Genomic DNA, 22,874 nt, shown 5'->3' with positions numbered 1-22,874 from the left:
TGGCCAAAATGTTCGAGCCCTCCCCATGCCTCATAACCACGTCATGGGTTTGTGTTTTGTTAAACTTTTTGGAATGTGGCCATGGCGAAGAAACAGAGGCTGTGCCCACCTGCGTCTTGCCCCCTGCGCCTTCTTGAATGGAACTTCGTGGTACCGACGCCCCTACTGGAAAACAAGCAAAGAAGGCGCCGAAAACGTTGCACGCGCCCAAAGCAATGAACTCCTGCGAAGAATGAATGAAGCATATCATCATAATCATCATCATCATCACCATCATCATCATCATCATGGCGTTTTGTGGCGCAAGAGCCATTCAATGGCCAAAGAGCGCCAGGTCCTAGGAATAGAGATGTGGACAATGAATATAATAAGTGGCTGTATAAGGACCTTAAAATGCCTCGCGCTAAGGCGGGTAAAAAATACAGTAGTATTAAAATCATGACAATGATGTGATAAGTGTGTAGTGTGAATGGATGGCGAAAGTTCTTGATAATAAAACCACGGTGGACATGTATGGCATTAGCACAGTTTTCTCGATCGTCTACACCTTAGTGTCCAAGGGCTGCGAGGCAAGTGCTTTGTTCAATGTAGTCATCGCAGCAGTGACCTCTTCTCTGAGAGGTCGTGCTGCGGAGATGCCTGGAAATGTGACATAAAAACGATTTGCATTCTTTAAAAACGCGAGCAATGATTGATAACTAAAAAGCGGTTCCCTACCAGTAAACATCGATGGGTGCAAGGTAATTCGACGGCGGAAGGGTAATGAAAAGTGTTTTCTTCTAATTACATCCACTTCTTCGCGCTATATTAAAACACGAAGCACGGCAAAAGGTTAACCACACAATTCACAGAGGGGTGAATCGCCACCAGACAAAAAGTGTGAGTGTTTGCTGTGTGTATGTCCTATTCTTAATCTTGTGTTACTTCTGTGTAGCGCGACTCGATGTCGGCGGCCGATTCGCGATATGTGGCTTGATGAGGTGAAGTTTATTTTTTGTTTGCCTGTCCCATAAATGCGGCCAATAATCCCTGAGCTTTCGTACTAGGTTATCGTACGCATTCACTGCAAGTTAGCATAGCTGGGCCTCTCCCAAGGATTTCTTACTTAGCCCTCTATTGCGTGAGCTGTTTTCGATTCATGGTGTCAAACTTCCAAGTTTCTTGACCAGGAGGAAATTAGAACATGAGTTGGAAAATACCAATCTTTATCAATGCCATCGCCGCCACTGTCCAAACTGTGATAGTGTTCATTGTTGTCGTACCACAATGTCTAAGCAACGTATATTGCCAAAGAATATGCAGAGATAGAGAGTATTTAGGCATTTTACGGCCAGCGGTTACCTGAAACACAAGAGAAAAGCCACTTGTGATGTACATGTGCTCTCTTTTACTGGTGATTTTGTGCTACTACCCAATTCTATATAAGAAAAGCTACTCTGTCATTATACTAACAAACTAGCTTCAATCACATTGAGGAGGAATGAAATGTAAAAGGCAGAAAAGGTAACTACAAACTATTCCTTAATATTTCGCATTATGAAGACGTCAGGATGAGTTGGAATACTACATGTGTAGACAGAATAACTCGGGCACCACGCATGCATATGCAAGGCGAATGTTAAGTGTGGGGTAAAAAAAAAGAGGGGGGGGGCGTTCCTCTTTGTCTCCTTCGAAATCTCATGCTGAAGGAGTTCTTACACGGATTGTGAAAATTTTTGGACTGTTGCTCTATACAAAAGTAATGGTTTCGAGAAGTCTAAAACAAGCATTGTGCTGCCTAGGGGTGCATCTAACATATAATTATTGTCGCTACCTTTAAAGGACGCTTTCCGTTTTTATGTTAAAGGATTTGCTTTTCAGTGACGTGTTATCGCAGTGTGACGTTACGGGAAGGCAGCAATGAGCGTAGCTTACTAACGCCAAGACCATCATCTCCTTGTGGTCTAGTGACCAAAATAGTGATTTATCTGATTTAGGCTGCATCGAAGACACAGAGATCACAAACTCAGCCATGGTCTCGACTCGTCTAGATAATGTAGATGACAGTGAAGTAAAATAAAATGTTTTATACGAGTTCACTGACTCCAGCGTTGACATTGCCTGCCAAGGGAGCAAAAAACGGCCCTATTGGGATGTCGTCAAATCATGTAGGTGCTGCTTCAAACTTTGGCATGTGAACATATGCTCGCAAACACACACACACCCAAGAACGCAAAAAAGTGTTCACTAGAAATATCTGCCCACGCCCCGGAAAGTTGGTTACGCCCCTACAAAAGATGTGCCCCAAAGCAAGATGCAAAACATAAAAAAACACGAAGTAATCTTCTGAGACGCCCAGCAGACGTGTTTCGTAGACATCCGAGGGATGTTTTAGGGACAGAACATGCAAATCGTACACACTCATAGTCGGTGCACTTGCACGACGTGCGTATGCGTACAACCATCATTGCGACGTGTAAAAGTACCTGGTTAGGGTCGATGGCGTACTTATGCTTTCTTGCGAAGATGCGACCCAGAGAGATGGTGATGGCGTAGCTGACCACCGACACGGCAAGCGCCGGCGCCGCCAAACTCGACAGGAGCTGCGCCGAGAACACCGGCGAGTGCGGTCGTGGCATTCTGTGCGAAAGAGCGGAGGTCACCACTTGCCATCCATTTAATCCATCCATCCATCCATTCCATCCATCCATTCTATCCCATCCCATTCCATTCTATCCCATCCCAATTCATCCCATTCCACCCCATTCCATTTCATCCCATTCCATTTCATCCCATTCCATTCCATCCCATTTCATCCCAATCCATTCCATCCATCTTTTTTGCACTCTTTCCGCATAGCATGCCATTACACGTGCTGCGGGATGGCTATGACGTATTTACTGATAAACACACAACACAAACAGCCAAACACTCGTTGACTACGCTATTTGCAAAGTTTTGTTTAAGCCCTTGGTCCGCAATAAAATGTATCCTCAATTCGTGGCGTGTAACGCACTGGCCTATAGTTTCATAATCATCATCATCAGCATCGTCGTCGTCATAGTCATCATCATCATCATCATCAGCCCGACTACCTCCACTGTAGGACAAAGGCCTCTCCCATGTTCCGCCAGTCACCTTGGTCCTGTGCTTGCTGCTGCCAATTTATACCCGCAAACTTCTTCATCTCATCATCAAACTTCTTAATCTCACCTAACCTTTTGTCTCCCCTTACCCGCTTGCCTTCTTTAGGAATCCAGTTAGTTACCCTTAAGGACCAGCGGTTATCCTGTCTACGGATAACCGTTTAGTGTACACTTGTTGCACATAACATCTCTCTCCTTCCTGCATCCTTCCTCCTTCTCTTCCTATTGCACGTAGTTTGTCGGCATTGGTGTGAGCTGTCTTTGCAGCTGGGAAGACAAGGTGAATTCTGAGAGAAACGTCTCCCGCCCCGATGTGCGAGGCCATTGCGGTGTATACTGGAATCACGCAGCTGTGCAGGAGCGTGCATGCGTAGTCCGCTTAGGAGGGTTACCGAACAAGTGGTTGTCTCCGGCGAGATCTTGAAGTAGACAGACAGTATATCATGCCTTAACGTGGCTGAAAAGTGGGCCACTAGGTGATATTTCAGGGCAAGACAAGCCCAAGAAGACGCCGGCTGTAAATCCCGCGCTTACCGCTGGTGATGGCGCGCGTGGCGTCATTTGCAGCAAGGGGCAAAGCCGTAATTTTGTACCAAAGTTTCAGCGACTTCAGGTCGTTTAATTTCAGTGCCAAGCTGAAAAAAAGAACTTCTGGCGACGAGTGAAAAATAGCGCTGAAAAGACGGGACAAGCACGGACATGGCACGATGGCGCTGACTGGTTTTTATAGTCAGCGCTTTGGTCTGGTGTTCTTTCCTGTTCCGTCTTTTTAGCGCTGTTTTTCACTCGTCATCGTGAAGCGACTATTCCAAACGAGTACCTCACTGTGACCCCTGAAGGTCAAGATTTCCGTACCCCCCTTTTCAAGAAGCGTTTATATTCACTTAGTGACTTTGGGGCGTAAAACTTCAACATTCATTATTACATGCGAGCGTGCGGCGGGAACAAGTTTACTCACTGATGCTCGATGTGCTCGATGACGCTCATGTTGTAACCTTCCAGGTTTAGATGATGCGACAGCAGTGTGCCTAAGATGACCTGAAACGCCAGAATGCACCCATTATACAAAGCTATGTTCAATGAGTTTCATTTGTATATACGTCATTTCATTTCCAATTGATGATGATGTTTAGAGTTTAATGGCGCAAGGCCGACTAAGGGCAAAGAGCGCCAAACAGAAGTGATTACATTAAAGTGACAAGGAAGTAAAAGAACATCTCAGTAAAAATAGACAAAGTAAAACACAACGTAATGGAAGATGACTGGTCTAAAGGGCCAGGTTGTCAAGCATGATAAGAAATGAGATGTAAAAATTTCACGTCGGTAAGAAATTCTAAAACGCGTTTGACTGAAAACAGTGCTTCGTCTCCTATGAAGTGTGACGGGTGTGGTGGAATATGTCGCGTGTGTAGTTGTGGGAAGTATTTGCGTCGTGTTGTGTCAAGTGCCTTACATTGTATCAGGATGTGGATCACGGATAGGGCCTCTCCGCACCTGCTGCACAGAGGTCTTGGAGACCCAGTGAGAAGGTGCGAGTGCGTTGCATGAGTGTGCCCTATCCGTAATCTGGCCAAGGCGACTTCAGTGTATCTATTACGTGCGTCGGTGGTGTATGGTCCCAAATGTGGTTTTATTACGTGTAACTTGTTGTCTGTTTGTTCACTCCAGTGTGTTTGCCATGTTTTACGAAGTTGTTGTCTGATGTGTGGTTTCACGTCGGTGTAGGGTAATGTGGTTATGTCTACTGTATTTAGGAGTGTAGCAGCAGCAGCCATTCGATCCGCTGCTTCGTTCCCGGCTATACCACAGTGGCCAGGGACCCAACAAAGAACCAGTTCAAGGTTGCGTACATACACAGACATAACAGCTTTGACAATTAGATTGACAACATGGTTTTTCGAAGGCATTGTTGACGACAGTGCCCGCACAACACTGAGGGAGTCTGTATAGATAATGGATTGTGAGATGTCGCTTTGAAGTATATGATTAACAACAAGAAGAACACCATACGCCTCTGCGGTAAAGATACTAGTATGACTATTCAGCGTTTTAGTGACACTAAGGCCGGGTCCATGCGCAGCGCAGGACACAGAGGTGGCAGTTCTAGAGGCGTCCGTATAAAATTCAGCACATTGATACTTATGCTGCAGATGCAAGAAATGCTGCAGAATAGCACATGTGGGAGCTCGGTTTTTATCTATATGTGTAAAAGATGTGTCACATAAGACAGCGCGGAGATGCCATGGTGCTATAAAATCTGTTGGAGAACTTTGGATGGTGTCTAGAAAAGAGACAGAAAGCTCTGACGCTTCCTCTCTAGCTCTGTAGGAGAAAGACGCAGAGAACGATGGTCGGTTTAAAAGGAGTTCAGTCATGGACGTATCATAAAAAACTGATTTAAAAGGATGGTGAGGCATGGATGAAAGTTTAAAAGCATAAAGGAGATCTGTGTATGCTCGCTGACGTTGCAGGTTCCATTTGTTACACTCCACATAGAGGCTTTCGACCGGACTAGTCCGGAATGCACCACACGCCAGGCGGAGCCCCAGATGGAGTACCGGGTCCAGCATTTTGAGGGATGTTTTACTTGCTGACCCATAAACAACGCTACCATAGTCCAATCGCGAACCTATTAGGCTGGTAAAAACACGTAATTAAAGTTGTTTGTCAGCACCAAAAGAAATGTGCGAGAGAACCTTCATGATAGTCAGTGTTTTTAAGCATTTATATTTTAGTTGTTTTATGTGTGGGATGAATGTCAGCTTTTCGTCAAAGATTATTCCTAAAAACTTGTGTTCCTTTTTGACGGGAATTGACACACCATTAAGATGAATGTCAGGATCCGGCCGGATACCACGCCTCTTAGAAAAAAGAACACAAGTGCACTTCCCCGGATTAAATTTAAACCCGTTCCTATCTGCCCAGCCAGCTAGCTTGCTAACACCAAGCTGTACTTGGCGCTCGCAGACAGATAGGTTACAAGACTTAAAAGATAATTGTACGTCGTCTACATAAATTAAGCAGGAAATCGACGGTGGCAATGCCTTCCTCAGTGAGTTCATTTTCACAATGAAAAGGGTGCAACTTAAAACTCCACCTTGTGGCACTCCATTTTCCTGAACATGAACTCTAGATAGTGCAGTTCCAACACGCACGCGAAACGTTCTTTCGGACATGTAACTGGCAAGCGTGTTGAACATGTTACCCGAAATGCCAAAAGACTTGAGATCAATGAGGATACCATACCTCCAAGCAGTATCATACGCCTTTTCTAAATCAAAAAATACTGTCATGCAGTACTGCTTGTGGAGGAAAGCATCTTTTACATATGCCTCTAATGCAACGAGTTGATCGTTGGTAGATCGCCCCGCCCTGAAGCCTGCCTGGCAGCCCTCGAGAAGACCGTTGAACTCGAGAAAGTACACAAGTCTCCTGTTTATTATCTTCTCGAAGAGCTTACACAGGCAGCTAGTCAGGGCAATGGGACGATAACTGGCAGGAGAGGAAGGGTCCTTCCCTTCCTTTAGGAAAGCTACTACTATGGCCTCCCTCCAAGAGCGAGGAATGTGCCCCAAAAGCCATATTTTATTGTATAGGTGTAAGAGTGTTTCAAGAGTGTCTGGGTGTAGGTGCTGTATCATGGTGTATGTAACCTTATCTGCACCTGGAGCTGAAGGTTTGCACGTGCTCAAGGCAGCCCTCAACTCATAGAGAGTGAATTCAGAGTTGTAAGAACTGTTCGATTTCTCTTTGTCGTGTAAGGGCTTTTTTTCAACAGATGTTTTGTGTTTCATGAAAGTGTTTGTGTAGTGTGCTGAGCTGGACACGTGTTGGAAGTGTTGTGCGAGTGTGTTAGCCTGGTCTTCCAGTGTGTCCCCTGTTGTACTAACCAGGGGCAGGCTGTGTGTCTGTTGTCCTTTTAGTTTGCGTATTCGTGTCCAGACTTTGTGTGTGTCAGTGTATGAGTTGATGGAAGTGAGGAAGGTGCGCCAGCTGTCCCTTTTCGCCTCACGACGCACTCGCTTCCCAAAAGCCTTTGCCCGTTTAAACGAAATGAGGTTGTCCGACGTGGGGTACCGGCGAAGGACACCCCACGCTTTGTTCTGGGCCTGTCGCGCCCGCCTGCAGTCCTCGTTCCACCAGGGCCGCCTTGGGTTGCAGGACGCACTGGAGGCCAGGGGAATGGACTTTTCGGCGGCGTCAAGGATGTGCGCCGTGATGAGTTGGGCGGCTTCCTCCACGTGTAGGTGTTCTATGGATGTGTGGTGTAGTTGAGATGTTTGTGTGAATGTGCTCCAGTTTGCTTTTGATTCATTAAACCTTTTATGGGAAGGTGAACTGCTCGGGCCTGTACCTAGATACGTTAATGAGGTGGGGAAATGGTCACTACCATATGGGTCCGTGCCCACACCCCACTCAAGACATGGAAAGAGAGCTGCGGAACCAATAGCCAAGTCAAGATGCGAGTATGTATTGTGTCCTAAGTTATGGTATGTAGGCTGTTTTTTGTTGAAAAGGCATGATCCGGAGGATGTAAGAAACTTCTCTATTAGGCGACCTCGGGTATCCGTTCTGGAGGAGCCCCAAAGAGGGTTGTGCGCATTAAGGTCGCCTATGAGGATGTACGGTTCGGGCAGCTGGTCGACCAGCGCCTCGAAGTCAGAGCTCACAAGTGAAAAATCCGGAGAGATGTAAACGGAGCATACCGTTATCAACTTATTAAATATTATTGTACGGATCGCTACAGCCTCGAGGACAGTGTTTAAAGAGATAGGGTGGCATGCTAATGACTTCAGTGCGATAATAGCAACACCTCCTGAGGAGTGGGTGCAGCCAACCCTGTCCTTTCTGAATACCATATACCTATTTAAGAAATTTGTGTTTTTAGAATTAAGGTGGGTTTCCTGGAGACACATGATACTTGGCTGTCTGTCATGCAGAATCTCATACACATCGTCCAGGTTTTTAAGGAGGCCTCTGCAGTTCCATTGGATTATGTTTTCTGTTCCCATTATTTGAATTTAAGAAGACTGGAGTGTGTGTGTTTGTGTGTGTTCATGTGTCGTCTTTCGGGGCTATTACTCTTGGCTTGGGCTTTTTAGGCCCTTCTGAAGACTTAGCCGTCACAGGCCGCTCCTTGCGCTGCGTGGCAGGCAGGAACGGCCAGACATCCATGTCATCATCAGATGTCCGAGGGGTGCCCGTCGAGCCGGGCCCCCCGGACTTGGCCCCCTTTCGGGAGCCCTTCGTTTGAGCCGCCACCCCCGGGGGTGCCACAGGTGGCACGGGCGGTGCGGTGGCGGTGGGATCCGGTGCGGGGCCCGCGGTGTCCATCATCTCGGCACCCTCCAACGCACTGGAGGACGGGGAGGCCGAGGCGGGAGCGGCACCGGTCCCAACAGAACTGGTTTGCACCACATCCGCTGCTGCCTCAGCAAGCGGTGTGGCGACAGATTGGGCTGCAAGAGGCAACCCAGGGGGGGGCGGGGGCGGGACCAAGTCCGACTCGCGGTACTGGGTCCCCGCCGAAACAAGACGCCGCTCCGCCCCCCGGCGAGCTGCGTCGGCGTACCTCCCCAGAGGGAAAGAGGCGAACCTCTTTCGCGCCTCCGGGAAGGTGATGTTCTCTGTGACCTTTATGTTTATTATTTTCTTTTCCAATTGAAACTTCTCGCATTTTCTGGAGTACGCCGCGTGTGGGCCCTGACAGTTGATGCAGAGAAGTTGTTGAGAGCTACAATTATCAGTGGGATGGTCATGTTGGGCGCACTTGGCACAGGTTATTTGGCCCCGACACGAGTTAGTACCATGCCCGAACCTCTGGCACTTGAAACAGCGCCGCGGGTTCGGGATGTACGCTCGGACGGAGCACCGGATAAAGCCTGCATTAATATAATCTGGAAGATTGGACCGATCAAATGTGAGGATTATGTGCCTAGTGGGTATTTCCTTGTCATCTCTTCTGATGGTAATGCGCCGAACTGCCGTCACACCTTGGTTTCGCAGGCCTTCAAGGAGGTCGGCCTCTGTCTCGTTTGCCAGATCTGGCTCCGAAATCACGCCCTGGGAGCTGTTGAGGCTGCGGTGGGGCGTGACTCGAATGGCCAGATCGGCGATGCGGGTTTGAGCAAGGAGCTTGTCGGCCTGGTCCTGTCTACTGAGCTCGACAAGGACTTCGCCAGTTCGTTGTTTTTTGGCCTTGTACGACTCTCCAACAACACTCTCAAGAAACTTTGACACAGGAAATACCGACAGTGAAGAAAGAGGTTTGGATTGGTCGACCGATTCCATCACCATGAAGCGAGGGAAGTTGTTCGGTTTGGGAGGACTCAAGTTAGGTAGTGGTGGGAAAGAAACTTCGGTGCGGCCCCTTTTCGGGGGCCGATCACGTTTGGGGGGGGGGGGGGGGTTTGGAAAATGCCATGTGACAGATTGAAAAGCAGGGAACGGGGGTACTTTCGTCGCTCGGTTTACCCTGATGCCGAGAGAGGTCCCGGAGCTCCCTGCCTGGTAGACAGGCAGGGAGCCCATCGGCCGGAGCTTGACCAAGGCTCCGACGGCCACCGTTTACGGCTTCTACCCTTCACCTATAAACACCTCGCCACGGTTGGGCACAGCTTATGTTGGGAGCTCGGGGTCCGCGGTGTCGCCACTCACCGTCACCTAGATTACTCAAGGTGCCCCGTGCGGGGACCAAATATAACTACTCAAGGTTGAGTAATTACACAAGGTTAACCCTTGCCGCCAGGAAAAATCGGAAGTAAATGGAAGGGAGAAGAAGACAGGACAGATTTAAAGACGAGAAAAGACTAAGATGTAGGAAGAGAGAGATAGGAAAAGGCGACTGCCGATTTCTCCTGGGTGGGTCAGCCCAGGGGTGCCGTCTACGTGAAGCCGGGGCCAAAGGGGTGTGTTGCCTCTGCCGGGGGGCCTTAAAGGTCCAATCACCCAGCATTGGCTCAACCCCCAGGATCCCCTTTTCCCCGGACACGGCAAAGCCACGCACGGCTAGGCGTGGGAGGGAGCCGAAACTCCCCCGTTAGCTCGGGTCCGTGGTGTCTTCATTTCCAATTCACGGGCGCCTTCATTTTTGACTGAAAAGCGATAGTTTATTTTTTTATTTCGAAGTTAGAAATGATCATAATTATGAAATATTGAATGGACAATCCCAAGCGTTTTCGTGTGCGTGAGTTCACCGTAGCACTGCTTGTATGTTTCATGCGCACATAAAACTGCAACGTTACCGATCAAAAGTGGTGGCTCTTGAACGCATCTGGAACATCCGAAAAGGCTCCGCACTTAATACTGTTAGGCGTGGCTGTTGACCCACAATGAAAACGATGTGACTACGTCTTGTGGGGGTATGTGTATGCATTAGAGCATGGAGTACAGGGTGACTGTGCTTACGGTCGGCGCCAGACAACCACCTTGAGTTTCATTAACTTGTGAGAGTGAATGGCTTTAATTGACCCGATCCACGGGAATACTGGATGGTGGCTTGATGTGATGCCAGAGAATACTAGCTTCACTAAGGACCCCCAGATCAGAGCGGGTGTAGTACTGTCTCGGTGGGACCCGCCTCTCCATGAAAGTAAAATTTTTGCTGAACCTGTTGGTGCATATTACAAGAACATTAGACGACGCAAACCAACGAGGAAGAATAAGCGAAAGGAAAGAGCGTTCTTTCGTTTCGCTGAATCTTCCCTCGTTGCTTTGCATCGTCTAATTTTGACGATGATTAATAGGGTTTTATGGCACAGGGGTCAATTGATGACCAAAGGGCGCCATTTCCATAGACGATAGATGTGAACAATGCAATGGTATGTGGCTGTATGGGGGCATAAAATTTCTCACCCTAAAGGCGGGTAAAACATATACGTATTACAAAAAATATGGGTACAACCACGATCTGGCGTAGGTTAATGGCGCCGATAACCGGTACTGCCGGGAATCGACCATCGCATACGCAATAAGCGTAATCACTCTTCTGAAACGCTCGACACTTCGTGGAGATGCTTGAATTTTTTCCTGCAGCTTACCATATGTAGTAGCTACAGGCAGGTGTTCATGCGTTCAGATATCGTTGTACAATTATCTGATGAACGTAGCGTTCTTATGCTTAGCAGAAAAGTATACTTGTTAGAAAAGTTCTTAATCTTTATATTTGTGACAGCTATAGTGTTCATGTACTTATAGCACATTGTAAGTAGCTTTGCTGCTTTGCCACGCAGAACGCTCGGTATCACGTGAACGACTGTCTCAAGCTGTAACTGGGACGGTTGTCTGCTCTCCCATAGTGGAGTACCAAGTGCTCCAAATCGTTAAACAATTTTTCTATGCGTACAACGTTGGTTGAGTTATAGCCCCGCCGTGGTTGTCTAGTGGCTAAGGTACTCGGCTGCTGACCCGCAGGTCGTGGGATCAAATCCCGGCTGCGGCGGCTGCATTTCCAATGGAGGCGGAAATGTTGTAGGCCCGTGTGCTCAGATTTGGGTGCACGTTAAAGAACCCCAGGTGGTCGAAATTTCCGGAGCCCTCTGCTGCGGCACCTCTCATAATCATATGGTAGTTTTGGGACGTTAAACTCCACATATCAATCAATCAATTGGTTGAGTTATATCAGCGAGTGCTCAGCCCTCTCCTACAATAGAGTACATAGTGCTCGAAATTGTCTACCATTTTATTCTAAGCAGCTTATCCCATCGTAGACCACACATAGTTGGTTCGAGTCTTCGACGAGACTTCGACTCATCGGTATAGAATTCCGGTAATGAGTATTTGTGCTGAATTTCTAAAAATTACATACGAATATGTCCAACAGGGGCTTGTTTTGCAACTTCCACAAAGTATACGTCCCAGTTTATAAGCTGCCACTGCCTCAGCGAAAGGCCTATAGCAGGCGCCATAAGGCTGTTTTCAAAGAGTAGGACTTGTATTTCCTCAGCAAGAGCTCTCGCTCCGAGTGAGTACGGCTTCCTCATTGAGGCATAGCTGTGGATAATGTGAGAGCTGGACAAATTATTTATGGTAGCATGTGCGGGGTGTTCTCTGTTCGCATACACGTTTTGTAAATAAACGAGGTATGAGTAAGATCTCTGCAAATGGAGTGACCATTTGTCTGATTCTACATACAGACTCTCTCTAGAGCTTGTCTTGAATGCACTTAAAGACAACCGGATACCTAATTGATGGATGGGGTCCAGCATTCTAAAGGCGCTTGACGAGGTGTATTGATAGATTACGGCTCTATAGTCTAGTCGTGAGTGGACGAGGCTTTTATAAACATCCATTAAGCACTTCTTGTCGTTACCCGATGTAGTGTGTGACAACACCTATAAATATTTATTGTTTTCATACTCTTGATTTTAGATACTTTATATGGTACACAAAGGTTGGCTTTGCATCTACTATTACCCCCAAGAATTTATATTCCGTTTCTACAGGTAGATGTTGACCCTGCAGATCAATGTCGGGGTCGTGGTTCAGGCCTCTTTTTCGGGTAAATACGACGCAAGTACTCTTTTATGAATTTAATCTAAAGCCATTCTGGTCTGCCCGCTTGACCACCTTGTTCAGACCAAGCTGCAGCTGCCATTTACAGATAGCGAGATTGCACGATCTGAATCTTATTTTTATATCACCTACATGTACACAATAAAAGTTACCGAGTGGAATGGACAGGCGCTACGAATTCATCTTAACAATGAAGAGCGTGCAACTGAGCACTCTCTCTTGGGGCATTCTAGTCTACTGCACAAACTGTCGTGAGAGGACGTTGCCAATTTGCAGCCATGGAGAACATGAGCCAGCGTGTCAAAACGTCGGCCTCAGTAGCACCCGCTGTTCATGAATCTGAGGCACAGATTCATGAACAGTGGGTGCAGATTCATGAGTGTGCCGTCACATAATGATGTAACGCAGGCTGAACCATATTTAGCATAACCGTCGAAGCGTGGACTTGCGCGAAGAGGAAATCTTTTTGCTCTTGTTCTTCGATCGCCTACGAGTGGCGGTATGATCATTATTATCTAAAAAATTCACTCGAGTTTATTTAGAGCTGTTCGTGTCTGTGGCCCTGAGAAACAATAAACGCAAACGTACGCCAGCTATCTTTTGCCACTTGGTTATTTTCCGTATTTTCGATCATATAAATTTGGGATACAAATATTTTTTGGACCAGTGAAATTGGTATCCCCGGGGATTCACTGTATTTCCAGTTAAATATCATGACCATTGGTAGGCGTTATAGTTGACTCAATTAAGATGCTACGTGCTCGTTCAATGTAGTGCAGTTTGACCATGCCCGAATTAGCAGTCCAACCCCGATTGAGATGTTCACAATGGTTTGCATCTTGTGGAAGCTTATGAGGACACTTACGACGACCATTTCGATGGGGAAGGGGATGCCAATCTTCTTGAGCAGGAATGGGTCGGCCAGTATCTTGATGAGCAGCATGATGATGAAACTTGTTACGGAGAGTGCAAGCGTTGGCAGATGGGTCTCGGCTATGCGGCGAAAAAACTCGATGTAGCCCTGAAAAAAAAAATCCGCGAGAAAAAGACATTCGTAAAGCTGGCAGCTGATTATAAATATTCGATGATTAGTGGAGTTTATTGGCGCAAGGGCCAGATGTGGCCAAAGAGCGCCAGAGCGATGATAATGAACTGTGCAATGTGCAGTGTAGATAAAACAGATGTGACGTGGCTGTAAATGGGCCTAAAAACAGTCGCTGTAGGTGCATAAAAATATATATATAGTAAAATTATGGCAATGACAAATGATGTGTGCTATGTAAACACAAAATGGTTTAAAAGTGATATGTATGTGAAATAAAAACTTGGCGTGGAGCACCAGTGCCTCGACAGAACCCTTAAAACAAGAGCATGGAGGCCTGGGCTCATTGAAAGCTGCTATCACAGCGGCATCCTCTGAACAGAGGATGCGCTATGAACCTGTTGGGCTAAAAACATTCAATGTTGGGCTAAACACATTCTTTAAAAAGCTACATCCTTTAAAAAGCTTAAAACTGATTTTGCATCAAAGAGCGGCTCTTCACCGAGAAACATAATCGGATGTAGAGGAAGATTATAGCGGTATGCTAAAGCAAAATATTTCTTTCTCTCACTTTCAGCTTCAGGACACTCCAGGAGGACGTGGAGGACGGTTAGCCTCTCACCACATCTACCACAAGTAGGAGGTTCATCGCCAGTCAGCAGAAAGCTATGGATACCATAAGTGTGTCCTATTCTGAGGCGACAGAATAGGACATCAGTTCGCCGTGTTCTTGTAGCGGAGGGCCAGTAACCCAACCGCGGCTTAATCAAGTGAAGCTTATTATTTGTTTCTGTGTCCCACAAGCGTTGCCAGTGGTTTCGCAGTTTCTTACGTAGGAAGGGTTTTAGGTCTGTTGCAGGGACAGTAGCGGTGGGGTTAATAGCGCACAATATAATTGAGGTGGCCATTTCGTCAGCTAGCACATTGCCCTCGATGCTTCTATGGCCAGGTACCCAGCAAATAGTAACATGCTGGTTGGACATGTACGCAGTACATAGGACGGAATACAGCTCAATTATTACCGGATTTCTCAATCTGAAAAGTGATCCTAATGCATTTACCACGCTTAATGAGTCTGTGAATATAATTGATTTTTGTATGTTTGATTTCCGTATATGCTTCACAGCCGACAATAGTGCATAACCCTCAGCCGTAAATAGACTTGTTTCCGGCTGCAGCACACCGGATTCCGAGAAGGATGGTCCGACGACTGCATAAGCCACCCCTACATGCGACTTAGAAGCGTCGGTATAAAACTCTGCGCATGAGTACTTGGACTGGAGTTCTCGGAAATGCATTTTAATATGTGCTTCTGGTGCGTGTTTGGTGATCTCGACAAATGAGGTGTCACAGTGTATAAGCTGCCACTGCCACGGGGGTAAAAGTATCGCTGTGGGCGTAGGACAAAGTTCTAGCAGCGGAACACCCGTTTCCTCACTTAAGTTTCTCACACGCAAAGAGAACGGCTTTCTCACTGTGGGGCGATTATGGAAGAGGGTGGCAGCGGTCATATCGTTTATAGTTGAATAAGATGGATGCTTGATGTTTGCGCGTACCTTTATAAAATATGTGAAACTGCTATAGGATCGCTGCAGGTGAAGTGACCACTGATTCGACTCTACATAGAGGCTCTGGATCGGACTGGTCCTGAAAGCACCAGTTGCAAGTCGGATACCCAGATGGTGAACGGGGTCTAGGATTTTTAATGCACTTGGCGTTGCGGAATGATAAATTATAGAGGCATAATGTAGGCGTGACCCAACAAGGCTTTTTTATAACTTCAAGAGGCACTTTCGATCACTACCCCATGTTGTACGTGACAAGAGTTTTAGGATGTTCATCGCTTTCAAACATTTCATTTTGACATATTTAATATGGGGAATAAACGTCAGCTTAGAATCTAAAGTGGTTCCCAGGAATTTATGCTCGCTGCTCACAGAGAGTTGGTCTCCCTTGATCGCAACATTTGGTAGTGGCATTACCCCTCGTTTGTTGGAGATAAATATTCGACAAATCGGCACAAAATGGCGACGTCTAGGGTGAGACGTTGGGATAAGTGTGTAAGCAAAAAATTATTTAAAAATGCAGAAGGGCATACACACGATCGCTCATCATGACTCAAAGGCGCAATAATTTTCCTTTGCTTTTCGGTTGACGTACTGATCGACCCGTACAGATACCTCTTAGCACGGGACGTAGCTTGGCACTGTCCCGAAAATCAAAGACATTTGACGCTTCCTGCACCTCACCGGGTTTTTTACGGCCTCTGTGATCGCCACACCATTGACCGTGTGACAATGTCGTGCCATGACGTCATTGCATGGCACACTTTGTGTGACCCCTCAGGTATTAACGATCACTGACGTCATGGTGCCATTCATCACTCATGCTTACGCCGGTCGTCACCAACGTCGACGGTTTATTGTCGTATTTGATTAGGCATAAGGGCTTTCGTCTTAAGACACGATGCTCACACAAAGGTGCACCCCATACCTAAAGCTTTGTTGCAGTCTTACAGGGCTACAAATAGTTGATAGTTGTATAGTCAGATTTTCCCAATAAGACGTGATAAAGTATTGATGTATTACAATAGACTTTCAGTTTTATACCTTGAAAACTAGCATTAGTGGTTCGGCAGTCCTATGAAAGATAAAATCAAGCCTCAGCTAGATAATCCAAAATATGTAAAATAAGAATTTTTCGGTCCACCATGAGGGTGTAGCGATTTAGATGGTCGGCTGCTGAACCAAACGTTACGGGTTCGGTCCCTTGCCACAGCGGTTGCATTTCTACAAAAGGGAAACTCTAGAGGCCTATACACTTTGAGATGTGAGAACAAGAGTTTAGACGAAGCGGGCAATATGAAATTCGTGCATGCTTTCACGTTTAGCCGCATTATATACGCTACCTTATATCTCAAGTTGAATCGCAAAGAAACTGAACGCGCGAATGCCATGGTCCACCTCGCAATTAAGGCAGCCCTGACACTTCCTCGTATCACAAGCGCAGCCAAACCCTTTGAACTGAACACCCTCACGTAGTTCGTTGAGCCACAACTTCGGGCACAGTACGCAATTTTTTCCGCGAGCTCCACTGGCCGTCATATTCTCGTCTCCCTTTGCATAAACATACCCGCATACAGCCAACTTTCAAGGTCATTCCTTGACACACTCATGCCTCTCTAATTGTGAAAACCCTACCTTGAAATGTGCATACTCCGCATCATATAACACATCGCGTAGCCAAATGAAGTCTAAAGTTATGCATTGTCAGTTTGATGGTGTCTCCTATTGTATATAGCCCGGTTAAAATCAAACTTTTTGCAGACGATTGTTCAATTTACGCTTCTGTAACTAACGCAAACGACCAAATCAAAATTAATCGCTGTCTGCAAGCCTTGCATAAGTGGTGCGCCCAGTAAGGGATGGAAATTAACTTTTCAAAGACTACGTTCACCTATATAACCAAAAAAAAAATCCGTACTAGCATATGATTATAAAATTGGAAATAGCCTTCTGACCAGAACACACAGCTTTAAATACCTGGGGGTGACTATTACCAGCGATTTGGGGTGGCACACTTATGTTGAGGAGGTGTGTTCAAAGGCCTTCAGGAAGTTGTTTTACTTGAGGAAAAAACTCGAACATGCCCCTAGAGATGTCAAATTACTTTCATATAAGACATTTGTTCGCCCTATTTTGGAGTGTGCGTCTTCTGTATGGAGTCCTCATCAGCAGTCACTGAGAGATAAAATAGAAAAAATTCAAAGGCTAGCAGTGCGCTTCATTTGCTCGTGGTACCGGAGGACAGAATCCGTCACAAATTTGTTAAAATCATATGCGCTAGAATCCCTGCAAGTGCGCCGCGAAAAGCAAAGGTTAAAACTCCTGTTTCAAATTATAAGAGGCGAAATGAAAATAAATAAAGACGCATACATACAACCTGCACCCAAACGAGGAGCTAGCTCGGTTGAACCATAGTCACCCAATAAGGCCTTTTTGGGCGCGTCTGGATGGCTTTAAAAATTCTTTTTTTCCGTATAGTATAGAAGTGTGGAATAGACTTCCAGAGTACGCTGTTACTAGCGCAAATGTCAAAGCGTTTGAGTGTTCGCTAGAATTGTACTACCGGCAACATGAAACGTAATGTCTGTTTTGTCATTGTGTATTGTTTTTGTTTTGTGTTTATAGTCCTCCCTGTAATGACCCTCAAGTGAGGGTTACAGTATTAATAAATAAATAAATAAATAAAAATATGACTGGCTAAATGCTGTCCACCGTTGTCTATTGTCGGCTGGCATTAGTCTACTAACTCTAGGCTACCGATGACTAGTTTCGGATAGATTCTCTCATAAAAGAGCAATGTTGAACTCTCTCGATACCAATTGCAACTGAGTCAAGCGTTCGACGAATATGATGAGTTGTGCCCCACCTTGATGAGGTGGAAGGGGCCAGAGTAGACGGGCACGTTGATGCCAAACAGTCCCGGCAGTTGACTGGAGCCGATGTGCACAGACACGCCAGCCGTGAAGCCACTGACGAGCTGTTCCGAGAGGAAGACGCTCAGGCTGCCCAGCCGAAGCATGCCGAACAGAAGCTGCGCAATTAAGGAATCACATGTAGACACTCCGAACCACGTACGACATAATGGTTAAAACATTGGCCCCATGTTTGCATAGCTCACCGCAAATGTCATCCAAAGACTCTTGCGTCTGGAGAGAGTAAACAAAACGTTTATTTGATGTTCTGCGTGAGAAAATCGGTAAATGAAGGCGCTGCGTTAGAGAAGAGAGTCTCGATCCGTGCAGCGAAGGCGAACGAGCGCATCGAGGCACTTTAGACGCGAGTGCTATCTGGCAGTTATGTTCGAAAACGAAGGAAGGCGTGCGCGCCCGTCTTGGAGGAGATAAGGTGTAGAACGCAAAGCGACGGGCAGGTGCCAACACCGTGTCATCTTAGCAAAGCGTTGGAAACACTTGCCTTTTTGAGCATCGCGTTGCATTGTCAGTGCAGCGTGATAAACGCTACGGTCCTTAGAATTACTATGCATGCCTTCTCTAGTATGAAGACACACATACAAAATATTGACGCGTTGTTATGGTGCCTCAGAAATGCGCAATAATTGCTTTTTAATTGAAAATCGCACAAGTATGAACGCTGAGACTTGAGCAATATTGGTGGGTGCTGCGGAGGAGGTTGGTAATTTAGGGTATCGTTTGGTGACGTTTGGCGTGTGGTTACGGCGGAAAAACAGACAAATGTACAGACAGACCAAAGCTTTTGCGTCGGAGTACCCCAAGAAAGATTATCGTCTTTAAAAAAGAACTCCTTAGTGGAAGTTTTCAGGTGGTGCCGAAGCCTTGTCGAATTGGCTGCGAGGCATGGATGTCTACCCGGCCACTTCATAACAGCCACCAGTTGTATGTCGTACGTGTAAAGCAGCGCTCAAGTATAAGGAGCTTGACAAAAACGATATTGCTTCTCTAAAGTGGGAGCAAAGCGTCATGAAGAAAAGAGGAATGCGTGGAATTACCGAACACTTGGTGCACGCTGAGGTGTAATCAACTAACACACGTCACAGTCTGGTCCCCTTGCAAGAAGAGAACATTTCAACCCTCCCCTCCCCACCCATTTTCCTCAAATTTTATTAAAACCATGCGCATACCGCGCATTACAAAAGACACATAGGGGCACAAAAGTATGCCAATTTCCCCACTCCAGCACGTCCCATATATTGTGACGTGTCTAGAAGGGGTAAGAGTGCAGTTCTGAAAGCGGTGAAGACTTAGCTATATTATTGGACGAACCTGTTCCCAGCACAACAAAACGCTCACAGTACTAACAAGAGTGGCGAGCACTGTCGTCGGCCATTGACGATTCGGTCTACGGGCTTAGCACCTCGACCATCTGTACACAATTCACAGTATACCCACTGCAACACAATAAACCTCCGGTGCAAACGTGCATCTTGGGATGCACTTGCTGCATATGTCACGAAAATGTTGTAAAAAGAACAATAGACGTAGATTAACTTTTTCAGCCCGGTAATCCTTCTAACGAAAATATTTCTACTTTGGCGAGAGCCGTTTGCTACCACCTAAGTAGCGCAAAACATTATTCTGTGAACTCTCCAGTAGCATACACATAGGTCAGTGAACTCACTCATGGGTCAACACACTTGGACACACTAAGACTCAGATCGAGCCGTGAGATTGAGTGTGAGTGAGTACGGGTGAGTAATTCTTTGGTGAGCTTGAGTCAGAGTGAGTTCGCCCGAAGAAAATTTGGGGGAGTTGGAGTGAGAGTTGATCTAACGTGCACGATCTATTTCTTGGGGGCGTATGAGTGAGTTCCATACTTGTCTTGCTGATCTCGGGTACGGATAAGTAATATTTTGGGGAGTGTTGAGTCCGAGCGAGTCTGGTTGAAAAAAAGTTTAAGGAGTGTGAGTGCGAGTGAGTATGGCTCAGGAAAATTTGGGTGAGTCCAAGTCCGAGTTATTCTTATGCGCATGATATATTTCATAAGTAATTCTGGGTGAGCTCCACTTATTTTTGCCGAAAGATGTCTACTCATACTTCTGCATCACTATCAGCCTCACCTAAATTCGCGTTCATACTAACATCGACTCACACGTGTTCCAAAGCAGGGTCCTTCATACACCATTTCAATGTTTAGTAATCAGAAGAATGAATTACGTAGGAGGGTACGTTAACCTCCCCCCGTAATTTCTTCCACAAAAGCACTTGATAAATAAGTATTATAGTGTCATATTTTTCAAGAGAAATGTTCTTTCTCGTTTGCAACCACTCATCCTTCGTACTCGAGTGCTCTATTTCGAAACGCGCCAAGAAGGGCACCGATTACTTGAGATATTGGTTTTAAAAAGCATTGACACCATGGTCGAACAAGCTAATTCTATAGGTTAAGGGACCCACGAGTCGACTTCGGATTCACTCAGACAAAAATTGAGGCATTGATTTCAGTGTGACTCAGTCCGCGTGAGTAATATTTTGGTGAGTTTAAGTCCGAGCGAGCCCAAAGCGAAAATATATTCAATGTGTTGGTCTTGGTGTGCTCAACAATTTTCGCTGACCTGTGACTGTATACATGAAATAGCATGGTGACATGTCCTATGCATGGGACATCAAGGCTTAGTGGGTGCAAAGTGCATTGTGCTGTATTAACGCTGGAAAACAACTATGCGTATCAACATCATAGTTTTGCATCGTAGACCCCCCTCCCCTGAATTGATTGAATTAATTAATTTCTGTTTCTTTCCTTGTGTTGTGCCTTTTCACAGCCATCCTTTTCATCTCATACAGCATGCTTCATCCACGCTCCAAGTTCATGTACAAAGTGTACAATAACCGAAAAAAGATAAGGATATAACCCCACCGTACCTGATAAAGACCCACCAGAAACGATAACGTCGTGGCGACCTCAGCCGCTGTGTACTCGTGCTTGTTTTCTTCGACAAGGTTGCCGGTCATGATGGAGACTACGGCGAAGGCACCTGTTTGAGACAAAATCAAGTTGTGGCATCATATGCGCGACTTGCGTTGGTATCACAGTTGGTATACGTTAAAGAACAACTCTAACAAACAACATATTAAATAGTATGCCAGTTAATTAAAGTATTATGGTGCAAAAAGAACTGAATGTTATGTTGCATCACCCACAAGGAACTGTATAATGAACAGCTAATGTTGCGCAAATTAAAAGCCAAATGAAGAATTTTCAGAAAAGCTATGAAGGGGTGAGGTATGTAGGAAAGGGTGTTTCAGCTTCATTATCCTGAAACCCGGCGAGAGCGACGCATGCAGTGTCTTGAGAGACATTTTTTTGACGAGTCAACAGTAGTTAGAATATAAAAACTGAGCTTGTAGGGAATGGTATTCGGGCTCCAGTAATGTCGTCGACTATTTGTTCGGCTTACCGTTGCCGTATTCATAGCTCGTGGACCGGTGGCGAGTAATATTTACGCAGTGTTTGTGGTTCTTATTCATTGTGTGACAGACAGTGGATGCATGACACACCGCGAAGACGTTAGACACCGACCAGCCCGAAACCCTGATACAGGTGATGCCTGAATCGTGGAGCAATTGATGCGGGTTTAACTGGATAACGTGCCCCGCAATTTAAGTAGATTTGTAGTTGTCTATCGAGTGTGCAACTTGCCGAAATATGTTTTGTTTTTCTTCGCGTCGCGACGCGAGGGCATGCCATTATATGCGTGACAGTTTACGAGTGATGGCATCTCTCGCATAGCGGTCAATCTTCTTTTCCAAGAAAAAAAAAACAACCTCATGTGTGTAGCGTGGATATTCTACTAGACGCCGGCATAACATAACTTGATTCGACTCATGAAGTAACATAACGTGTCGAGTTCATAAAGTATTCAGTAAAGTGAAGTAACGTAAAGTATTGCGTAACATGAAGGAACGACTAATAAGGGCAGTCCCTATAATAATTTTTTTTAAAGACAACAGCATGCAAGATTATAACAAACCAGTGCTGGTGAATTGAACAGTAAATGTAGCAGTATATGACGTTTAGGGAAAGCGATGCATACGATTCGAGACAAAAAAGAGGGCCTGATACTGCAAGTCTTCTTGTCGAAACACTTACTCTGGCGACAATTAGGGGCGAGTAAATTGTCATGTATATAAAACAAGCAACGCTGCAAACTAACAGGGTTAGTTTGCAGTTAAGGTTGCATAGCCCAAGTATGGATGAGTAGTTTTTAGTGGCGCAAGGGCCAATTGATGGCCAAAGAGCGCCATTTCAATTGACTACAGATATGAACAATGATATGGTGCGTGGCTGTAAAGGGGCCTTAAAATTCCTCGCTCTAACGCGGGTTAAAACATGAAAGTAATAAAATCATGACAGTGGCGTGACATATGTGTGGTGATAGCTGATGGCAAAATGTCATGATAATAAAACCATGATGAAGATATAGTCACCGCAGCCACGACCACTCTATAGAGGTCGTGCTACGGATGACCTCGAAATATTGGGTGAAAGTTTTGCACTTCTTTTAAAAATGTAAAAAGTGTTTGCAGTTTAAAAAGCGGATCCCTACCGATGAGCATCCCAGGGTGTAGAGGGAGCTGCTGTCGGTAGGGCAGTAAAAAGAGCTTTTTTCTTAGAGCATCTAGCTCATTGCACTGGACGAGAATGTGGAGAACC

At 45.9% G+C, this 22,874-nt stretch overlaps 1 protein-coding gene across 4 annotated transcripts in view; it reads right to left on the bottom strand.

Annotated features, from left to right (window-relative positions):
• The window catches only part of LOC119165751 (prestin), a 115,594-nt gene that overhangs the window by 76,357 nt on the left and 16,363 nt on the right, over positions 1–22,874 (bottom strand). For all 4 annotated transcript variants that reach the window (XM_075871372.1, XM_075871374.1, XM_075871371.1 and 1 more), the window contains exons 4-9: positions 21,083–21,195; positions 18,112–18,276; positions 13,504–13,659; positions 4,084–4,163; positions 2,466–2,619; positions 110–223 (exon numbers count right to left, since the gene is read on the bottom strand). In XM_075871372.1, the coding sequence (XP_075727487.1) occupies positions 110–223; positions 2,466–2,619; positions 4,084–4,163; positions 13,504–13,659; positions 18,112–18,276; positions 21,083–21,195 (782 nt within the window). The remainder of the gene's footprint in view (positions 1–109; positions 224–2,465; positions 2,620–4,083; positions 4,164–13,503; positions 13,660–18,111; positions 18,277–21,082; positions 21,196–22,874) is intronic.

The sequence above is a fragment of the Rhipicephalus microplus genome, chromosome 8 (genome assembly GCF_043290135.1).
Source record: "Rhipicephalus microplus isolate Deutch F79 chromosome 8, USDA_Rmic, whole genome shotgun sequence".
Taxonomy (NCBI): domain Eukaryota; kingdom Metazoa; phylum Arthropoda; class Arachnida; order Ixodida; family Ixodidae; genus Rhipicephalus; species Rhipicephalus microplus.
The sequence above is the reverse complement of the archived record's forward strand: the minus strand, read 5'-3'. Positions and strand labels throughout refer to the sequence as shown.